Genomic DNA, 10,396 nt, shown 5'->3' with positions numbered 1-10,396 from the left:
TAAGGGGAGGTTAGGAAGAGGAAAACCTGTCAGCTCTGACTCTAACCAATTCTTTCTCCTCTTCTCTGTAGTCAGCAGTCGGCTTTGATTATAAAGGAGAAGTGGAGAAGCACACATCTCAGAAAGGCAAGGACACTGTACTTCACTCAGCCTCAGCAATCTGACCGGCAGGCTCTTCTGCTAAGACTTTATCTTCCAGCAGTTGTCATCAGCTTTTTAACTTCCATGACCCAGCGCACCACTATTTTATTTACTTTTTGTTCATTTGTTTGTTTTTGAGACAGGGTCTTGCACTGTCACCCAGGCGGGAGTGCAGTGACACAATCATGGGTCACTGCAGCTTCGACTTCCTGGGCTCAAGCGATCCTCCCACCTCAGCGTTCTGAGTAGCTGTGACTACAAGTGTGCACCACCATGCCTGGCTAATTTTTTATTCTTTGTAGAGATGGAGTCTCACTATGTTGCCCAGGCAGTGTCAAACCTTTTGGCTCAAGTGATTCTCCCCTCTCACCCTCTCAAACTGCTGGGATTACAGGCATGAGCCACTGCACCCACCGCTATTTTACATACTTTTTTATTTTTTTGAGAGGGAGTCTCGCTCTGTCACCCAGGCTAGAGTGCAGTGGCACCATATTGGCTCACCGCAAGCTCTGTGTCCTGGGTTCACGCCATTCTCCTGCCTCAGCCTCCCAAGTAGCTGGGACTACAGGCGACTGCCACCATGCCTGGCTAATTTTTTTTTTTTTTGTATTTTTAGTAGAGACGGGGTTTCACTGTGTTAGCCAAGATGGTCTCGATCTCCTGACCTCGTGATCCACCCGACTCGGCCTCCCAAAGTGCTGGGATTATAGGTGTGAGCCACCGTGCCCGGCCCTATTTTATATGCTTTTTAAACCCACTGTGCACTTGCTTCTCTTTTTCTCCATGATCGCTTTCTATAATATTGATCAAGTTTTTTTTTTTTTTTTTTTTTTTTTGAGACGGAGTCTGGCTCTGTCGCCCAGGCTGGAGTGCAGTGGCTGGATCTCGGCTCACTGCAAGTTCCACCTTCCGGGTTCACGCCATTCTCCTGCCTCAGCCTCCCGAGTAGCTGGGACTACAGGCACCCGCCACTACGCCGGGCTGATTTTTGTATTTTTAGTGGAGACGGGGTTTCACCATGTTAGCCAGGATGGTCTCGATCTCCTGACCTCGTGATCTGCCTGCCTCGGCCTCCCAAAGTGCTGGGATTACAGGCTTGAGCCACCGCGCCCGGCCATATTGATCAAGTTTTTGAATCCCTCTTTTTTCTCTAATGGATTGAAAATAAGGTATTCTATTCCTTTATTTTAGAAGGTTATTCCTAAATTTTAACATGCATCTTTGACTTAAATTTAAAATTAATCACAATCTCTTCCTGAGTGTATTGGAAACATAGAATATTTTAACTACATTCTTTTTAACCAACCATATTGTTGTTGTTCAGTATATTGGTTCCATCTTATTCCATCTTATTATTGATTCCATCTTATAAACCCCACAAAAATGAATCATTATTATTACTTAGTAAATGCTTATTTAAATTGACCAAGGTATTTACCTATTTCCTAGCTCAACATTGCTTATTGTATTTCATTGTTTCACCTTTGTGTCTTCTATTTCCTTCTTGCTAAAATATTCCATTGATAATTCTTTTAATGAGTCTATGAAAGAACTTTCAGTCTTTGAAAAATGTCTTTATGTTGTGTCATTCTTCATTTTTATTTTCCCTTCATCACTTTGAAGATCTTATTTCATCGTCTCTGACATCTCTCTTGTGCCAGACTATCATTCCTGAGTAGGTAACATGTCTTATATCTCCGGGTTTTTTTTAATTAAGATTTTCTTTTGGTCTCTGATATTCTTCACTATTATTAGGGTGTGTCTGGATGTTAGATCTACTTTTATTATCCTATATGGGACTTACTGCCCTTTTTCAACCTCAGATGTGACTTTCATTATAGGAAGTTCTCAGGCATTTTCTCTTTGAATAATACCTCTTCTCTCTTCTCTTTATGTCCTTGTGCCGCATTCTGGGTTATTCCTTTAGATCCAGGTTAAGTTCACTAATTCTTCCTTTCGCTGTATTTCATTATTGTTTAAGCTGTCCATTGCATTTTAAACTTTCTTTCAAATGTCTTCCCTTCCCTTCCTTTCCCTTCCCTTCCCTGCCCTGCCCTCCCGTCCCCTCCCCTCCCCTGCCCTCCCCTCCCCTCCCCTCCCCTCCCCTTCCCTTGCCTTCCCTCTCTTTTTTTAGATAAAGTCTCATTATGTTGCCCAGGCTGGCCTCAAACTCCTGGGCTGAAGTGATCCTTCTGCCTTGGCCTCCCCAAAGTGCTGGGATTACAGGCATGAGCCACCACATCAGATATTTTCATTTCTGGAGTTTCTTTTGGTTCTATTGCACATCTGCTGATTCATTTTCCATAAGACATTATGGTTTCATTACGGTTCCCTGTGCCACTTCTTTAAGCTGTTTAATTATTTTAAACATGTACTTTGCAGTTTCTTTCATATTTTATATTATTTGCAGTTCTTGGCTGTGCCATTTCTTCTGACTAATCTGCTGTTCCTCATGGTTATTTATTTCCTTGATGGTTTGTAATCTTGTTTATAAACTTATTTTAGTGAAGGAGAGGGATATTTGTTTTATGAGAATTTCATGTGCCCTGGGTTTAGTAAGTACCTCATCCAGGGAAATATTGCCTCTACTTCTGGCTCAACTCTAGAGGTCTTAATAGTAACGGACATTTTTTTTCCTTTATTATTATTTTTTCCCATGGAGTTCAAGTCTTTCTGGTTTTTAAGTTGGTTATGGTATGTTGTGCTTTTCAAGGAATTTGTTCATTTTGTCTGTGTTGTCAGGTTTATTGGCATAAATTCATTTATAATATTCTCTTCTTTTTAACTTCTGTAAGATTTCTAGTGATATGAAATGCCTATTTTCATTTCTGATCTTACTTACTTGTGTTTTTTCTCTTTTTAATTATTCTTACTAGAAGTTTATCAATTTTATTACTCTTTCCAAAGAACAAGCTTTTGGCTTTGCTAATTTTCTCTATTGTTTACTTGTTTTAAAAAATGTATTGGTTTCTGCTCTTATCTTTATTATGTTTTTCTTCTACTTAGTATTGATTTAGTTTGTTCTTTTCCTAGCCTCTTAAGGTAGAAACTTAGATAATTGATTTTAAGCCTTCCTTTACCGTATGGGCACTTAAAAAGCTATACATTTCCCTCTGAACACTACCTTCATTTGCTACAAACATTTGCTACATTCAACAAATATTTGAATGTGTGTGTTTTAATTTTCATTCATCACAAACCAGTGGTCCCAGCTATTCAGGGGACTAATGTGGGAGGATCACTTGAGCCCAGGAGGTTGAGGCTGCAGCAAGCCATGATTGTGCCACTACATTTTGGCCTGGGCAACAGAGTGAGACCCTGTCTCAAAAAACAACAACAACAACAACAACAACAACAAAAAATAAAATCATTCAGTTAAAAATATTTTCTTATTTCCCTTGTAATTTCTTCTTTGACACGTGTATTATTTAAAAGCTGTTATTGATTTTCTGAGTATCAGGGAAATTTTCTAGATAATTTTATTGGTATTGACTTCTACTTTAATTCTATTGTGATCAGAATATGATCTCTAATATTTCAGTCTTTTGAAATGTACTGAGACTTACTGTCTTAGAGACTTATGGACCGGCACATGGTCTATTTGGTCAATGTTCTATATGCATGAAAAAAGTATATTCTGTAGTTTGGGGTATAGTGTTGTATAAGAGTCAATTAGGTCTTATTAGTTGATAATGTTTGGATCTTCTATAATTTTACTGATTCGTTTTTGCCTAAAATACCTATTAATTAATGAAAGAATGGTGTTGAAATGTTCAACTACTATTACAGATTTGTCTATTTCTCTTTCTACTTCTGTCAGCTTTTGCATTATTTGTGTGTGTGTGTGTGTGTGTGTGTGTGTGTGTGTGTGTGTGTTGGAGTCTTGCGATGTTTCTCAGGCTGGTCTCGAACTCCCGGGCTCAAGTCACCCTCCTGCCTCAGCCTTCTGAGTAGCTGGGACTACAGGCATTCACCACACCCGGTTTTTTATATTTTTCTTTTATTTGAGAGCTTCATGAATTTTGGTTCTGTGAATAGGTTTATGCCAGCATACATACTCCTGATGAAAGGTATTGTTCTTTTATCATTGGAGCATGTCTTTCTTGTCTCTTAGAATGCACTTTGTCTTGAGATCACTTTATCTCATATTCATGCCATCTTTCTTATGCTTACTCTTCCAAAATGTATATTTTCCTGGGTCAGTATTTAGTTAATTTCTCAGCTTAGAATTCCTGCATCACATAAGTGGAAAAAAAATGTGTATTTGCATTCTACACTCAGATGTAGGCTTGGAGTTTCCAAGTCTCATAAGCAAAATTTCCCCCTATCAAATATGGAACAGGTTACAAGCCCCCCTCTTGATTTTCCTGGGTAAATGAGTAGAATTTTTCTAGCACTCTCTTATAGGAGTGGACAGAGCTTCGTTTCTGGCTTTCTTCCCTCCTCCCCCATTCTTAAATGGAAATTAGAATCACAGAGCCTCGATCCTAATCCCTATTCATTACATTTGGAATTTAAAATCTGACCAGGTGTGGTAGTTCACACCTGTAATTGCAGCATTTTGGGAGGCTGAGGTGGGTGGGTCCTTTGAGCCCAGGAGTTTAAGGCTAGCCTGGGCAACACAGTGAGATCCTATCACTACAGATTTTTTTTTTTAATTAGCAAGTCATGGTGGCACATGCCTGTGGTCCCAGTTACTCAGGAGGATTGCTTGACCCCAGGAGTTCAAGGTTACAGTGAGCCATGATTGTACCCTGCACTATAGCTTGAGCAAAGGAGCAAGACCCTACCTCCAAAAACAAAAAAATCCCCCAAAAATGCCCTTGGGTTTTCTGTGGTGTCAGTTCATAATTATCTTCACACACACAGCTTTGATTCATCTCTTTGTCTCTGGTTTCTGGAGCCAGGATTTTTTCCCTTCCTTTCTTCTGAGCTTCACTTTTTTTTTTTTTTTTTTTTTTTTTTTTTGAGATGGAGTCTCGCTCTGTCACCCAGGCTGGAGTGCAATGGTGCAATCTCGGCTCACTGCAACCTCCACCCACCATGTTCAAGTGACTCTCCTGTCTCAGCCTCCCTAGTAGCTGGGGCTACAGACGCACATCACCATGCCTGGATAATTTTTGTATTTTTTAGTAGAGACAGGGTTTCCCCATTTTGGCCAGGCTGGTCTCAAATTCCTGACCTCAGGTGATCCACCTGCCTCGGCCCCTAAAGTGCTGGGATTACAGGCATGAGCACCGTGCTTGGCCTGAGCTTCACTCTTTAAAACACAATTGTTATGTTTTATCTGACATTTCTATGTGCTTATATGGGAGTAGGGGAAAGGCATACATTTCAAGTATCTGCCTTTTTTTTTCTGCAATCTCCTCACTCTCTATACTTGCCCCTTCTTGAAGAAGAAGGGAGAAAATGGGAATGTTCTTCTCATCTTGGCATGGAAATGAGAGAAGAGAGGGAAAAAGTAAGCAATATTCAATTAAAAGACTACTTAAGACATGGCTTCTCTTTAATTCCCCTGTATTCAAGCCCTGCTCTTTTCCCAGGCCCCTAACACTCTGTACCCATTCCTGCTGACCTCTCTTCTCCAGCGCTTCCCTGTGTGCTGGAGCCTAAGGGTGGGCTCTCATGACTGCTCCTTCGACCACAGATTACTCTCGTGGCTTTGGTGGCCGGTACGGGGTGGAGAAGGATAAATGGGACAAAGCAGCTCTGGGATATGACTACAAGGGAGAGACGGAGAAACACGAGTCCCAGAGAGGTGAGTTGGGGTTGGAAGGGGGAAGGTCACAGATAGCACAGGGATCTCCTTCCTTCCTTTCTGGAAGCTCACCCGGGGGCCCCAGAATACAGAGGGCAGATGTGCAGAGCAGGGGGTGCCAGGGCAGTAAGCACATGTGTGGGGACAGGTGGTGGTAGTGAGGGGAGAGAGGAGAGATGGAGAGGAAAACAGAAGGATTAAGAGCAGGGCCTAGGAGGGAGGTGAGAGAGAAGGGGGCGTTGAGGAAGGAATGAGGACAGACAAGCTGGGTGATGGTCAGAAGATGGTTTGCCATGAGTCTTAGAGGGATCTCTGCTGTCCTCACAGAGGATAAAGAGGTTTACTGCTTCCCTGGAACCCATACGGATGGCTGAAGTGCTCTCTGTATTTTTTCCTATTTCTTTTACATTTTTCCTTATCTGTCGCTTTCTGCTTTCCATGTTTCCCTACTTCCATCTTTGTCTTCTCCATTCGCTCCAAGATTTTTTCCCCATCTGTTTCCCTCTCTTCCCATCCATGCCTCCCTCTATCCTCTGATTCTCACATTTCCTCCTACATTTGTTTTCCACATTCCTGTTTTTCTTCCCACTGATTCTTCTCACCACCCATTCCCAGCATTTTGATCTCCTATAACTCAGAACTTTCTGTCCTGCAGATTATGCCAAGGGCTTTGGTGGCCAGTATGGAATCCAGAAGGACCGAGTGGATAAGGTAAAGCACCAGAACACCAATGTCTTAAGAAGAGTTCCCTAAGTTTAGGAAAGTGTGCAGAGAAGAGCGTGAAGAAGGCTGGGAGAGGGAGGGGACGGTGGTGCTGGGCACACAGAGCCTGTCCTGCTGGCGTCCTGCAGTCCCCACTGACTGCCCTCAGCATCTAAGGGGCATGTCTTCCAAAGCCTGAGCTTTGAGGACAGTGGGAGAGGCATACAGAGGCACAGGTAAACTGCAGGGAAAGGTCGTATTGGACTGGAAATTGTATTGATTTCTTGGCATTGCTTAACCCAATCTTAAGTCTCTTCCCACCCCATGCCACTGTCCTCCCTACACTAGTTCCTCCTCATGCATGGGCCAGGGGGCCCTGCTACATTCTAGGCAACTGGGCTTGGAGATGTGAGATTCTAAGGTCACTGAGCTGCTGAAAGGGGGAGCTGAACTCAGCACTTAAGAACTTCTTTACCCCCTCTCTACCACAAAACAACATTGGAACATGCTGTCCAGCTGTTGAGCATCCAATGGTTAGGGATACCTCCTATAGTGGCCCCCAACCCCCAATACTGCCTCCAGGTCACCACTACCCTTGCCCCTCTCCCGCAACACACATGCTGTTCTCCTGCCTGCAGAGCGCTGTCGGCTTCAATGAAATGGAGGCCCCGACCACAGCTTATAAGAAGACGACGCCCATAGAAGCCGGTGAGGCTTAGTGATTCACTCTCCATGCACCTCACTTCCTTCTCCCTCATTCTTTTTCTTCCCCAGACTATATCCTCCATGCCTTTAACTACCTAGATTAGCTGAGTTAGACCTGCTCCCTATCCTCATATTCCCAGATTCTGTCTTTCCTAGAAAAACCAGGTAAGGCGGAGCTCACATCTGTAATCCCAGCACTTTGGAGGCTAAAGTGGGAGGACTGCTTGAGCTCAGGAATTTAAGAACAGCTTGGACAACATGGGGAAACCCCATCTCTATAAAAAATACAAAAATTAGCCAGGCATGGTGGTGCACACCTATAATCCCAGCTTCTTGGGAGGCTGAGGCAGGAGAATCACTTGAACCCAGGAGGCGGAAGTCGGAGTGAGCTGAGATCATGCCACTCAACTCCAGCCTGGGTGACAGAGTGACACGAAAGAAAGAGAGAGAGAGGAGAGAGAGAGAGAGAGAGGGAGAGGGAGAGAGAGAAAGAAAGAAAGAAAGAAAGAAAGAAAGAGAAAGAAAGAAAGAAAGAGAAAGAAGAAAGAAAGAAAGAAAGAAAGAAAGAAAGAAAGAAAGAAAGAAAGAAAGAAAGAAAGAAAGAAAAAGGAAGGAAGGAAAAAGAGAAAGTCAAGTGGATAGACAGAGTGACGTCAGGGAAGGAATCGGAGGCAGAGAACACAGTGTGGCTTGGGACAGGGGTGGGGTGGCGTGGGAACATTGGTGAGGAACCACTTAGGAAGAACACACAGGGACAGGAGTTTCGGATGGGGTTGAGGATGAGTGGTGGCTCGAAGAAGGTATACAGATTTATGGAATATGGACAGGGGAGGATGCTGGTTGGAAGCCCAAAGTTTACAATTTAGAAAGGACACAAGTCAGCTGGGCATGGTGGCTCACACCTGTAATCCCAGCACTTTGGGATGCTGAAGTAGGATAATCACTTGAACCCAGGAGTTCAAGATGAGGCTGGGCAACACAGCAAGATCCCCTCTCTACAAAAAATACAAAAATTAGCTGGGTGTGGTGGTGCACATCTGTGGTCCCAACTACTCCAGAGGCTGAGGTAGGAGGATTGCTTGAGCCTGGGAGGTTGAGGCTGCAGTGTCCCATGACTGCACCACTGCACTCTAGCCTGGGCTGAGACCCTGTCTCAAGAAAAAAAAAAAGACACGAGCCTTAGGTCGTATAGCCTGGCTTTATAAAAATCCAGGCTTCAGGGCTATGCCATCCTCCTATTATCCCTTGTTCCTCTATCGATACCTCTTTACCATCCTGTCCCACAAATCCCTCCTCCCGGATATTTAACCGATTCCCCTTCTTCCTTCAAGTGCCATGCCCTTCCCCACTCTCCAATCCAAGACAACCCTAATTTTTCTTGCCTGTGTCTGCAGCTTCTAGTGGTGCCCGTGGGCTGAAGGCGAAATTTGAGTCCATGGCTGAGGAGAAGAGGAAGCGAGAGGAAGAGGAGAAGGCACAGCAGGTGGCCAGGAGGCAACAGGAGCGAAAGGCTGTGACAAAGATGAGCCCTGAGGCTCCACAGCCAGTGATAGCTATGGAAGAGCCAGCAGTACCGGCCCCACTGCCCAAGAAAATCTCCTCAGAGGTGAGAGCCTGGCCCTCTTGGATCCACATCCAGGATCTCTTGCCCAGACAGGAGCCTAAGGGGTCCAAACCATTGGCAGAAAATAAGGCAAAGTCCTCCCCTGGGTTAGGCAAGGTCTGTTGTCTCTGTCTTTAGAAGACTTCAGTCTGACTGTAATTGGACCTCCTATCAGAATGTTAGAAAAAACCCTCAAGATTTACATAGTACAACAGAAAGCAAGTCACCAGCCAGCACAGCCAATTATTGCTGTAGGAACTATGAGGAAGGGGCCGTCACTTCAGGCTGGAGCCCATCTTGAGGGATGAGTTCCATTTGAATTGGCAGAGAGTGGGAGAGGGTGTTCCTGGTAAATGTAACAGTGAAGACATGCATGGTGTGGTGGCTCATGCCTGTAATCCTAGCACTTGAGGTGGCCAAGGTGAGAGGATCACTTGAAGCCAGGAGTTCCAGACCAACCTGGGCAACATAGTAAGACCCTATCGCTATAAAAACAATTTAAAAATTAGCTGGGCATGGTGGTGTGTGCCTATAGTCCCAGCTACTTGGGAGGCTTAGAGAGGAGGATTGTTTGAGCCCAAGAGTTTGAGGTTACAGTGAGCTATGATCTCACTGTGCTCCAGCCAGGGCAGCAGAGTGAGACCCTGTCTCAAAAAATGCATAAAATAAAATAAAAAGAATGAAGATGGGCCGAGCGTGGTGGCTCATGCCTGTAATCCCAGCACTTTGGGAGGCCAAGGCAGACAGATCACGAGGTCAGGAAGTCAGGAGTTCAAGACCAGCTTGACCAACATAGTGAAACCCTGTCTCTATTAAAAATACAAAAATTAGCCAGGCATAGTGGCGTGTGCCTGTAATCCCAGCTACTCAGGGGGCTGAGGCAGGAGAATCGCTTGAACCTGGGAGGCGGAGGTTGCAATGAGCTGAGATCGCACCACTGCACTCCAGCCTGGGCTACAGAGCGAGAGTCTATCTCAAAAAAAAAAAAAAAAGAGTGAAGATGGAGGCTTGCTTACTTGAGAGATGCTTCATTTTCCACAGGCCTGGCCTCCAGTTGGGACTCCTCCATCATCAGAGTCTGAGCCTGTGAGAACCAGCAGGGAACACCCAGTGCCCTTGCTGCCCATTAGGCAGACTCTCCCGGAGGTAAGCAAACCCCCAAAGATTCTCTGCCCCCACCCCATCTTCTCGAGTCTTAGGAATGTGGGCTGTGCAGGGTGGCCAACTATCCTGGTTTGCCTTGCACTGTTCTGGTGTTAGCACTGAAGACCTTGCCTTCTGGGAAACTCCTCTGTCCTGGGCAAACTAGGATAGATGATTATCCTAGCTGTGGTAGCTCAACAATGTGCTCTTGCTTCAATGTTTTCTTGGTCTCCCAAAGAATCTGACTTGTTTTCTACTTCCCTCCCCTCACACCTTTTACATTCTCTTCCCATTGTCTCTGGAATGTGTTTTGGGTGGGTGGGTGTGGGAGGAGATTGAAGAAT

General features: G+C 44.5%; 1 protein-coding gene across 2 annotated transcripts in view; it reads left to right on the top strand.

The window, feature by feature from the left end:
• Window positions 1-10,396, top strand: part of HCLS1 (hematopoietic cell-specific Lyn substrate 1) — a 29,695-nt gene that overhangs the window by 17,975 nt on the left and 1,324 nt on the right. Inside the window, exons 6-11 of one of the 2 annotated variants that reach the window (XM_009446261.3) lie at window positions 72-126; window positions 5,789-5,899; window positions 6,555-6,610; window positions 7,240-7,309; window positions 8,701-8,912; window positions 9,951-10,055. In XM_009446261.3, the coding sequence (XP_009444536.1) occupies window positions 72-126; window positions 5,789-5,899; window positions 6,555-6,610; window positions 7,240-7,309; window positions 8,701-8,912; window positions 9,951-10,055 (609 nt within the window). The remainder of the gene's footprint in view (window positions 1-71; window positions 127-5,788; window positions 5,900-6,554; window positions 6,611-7,239; window positions 7,310-8,700; window positions 8,913-9,950; window positions 10,056-10,396) is intronic. The other variant, XM_063806159.1, reaches the window with a different exon arrangement.

The sequence above is a fragment of the Pan troglodytes genome, chromosome 2 (assembly GCF_028858775.2).
Source record: "Pan troglodytes isolate AG18354 chromosome 2, NHGRI_mPanTro3-v2.0_pri, whole genome shotgun sequence".
Classification (NCBI taxonomy): Eukaryota; Metazoa; Chordata; class Mammalia; order Primates; family Hominidae; genus Pan; species Pan troglodytes.
This window is presented reverse-complemented; position numbering and strand designations above follow the sequence as displayed.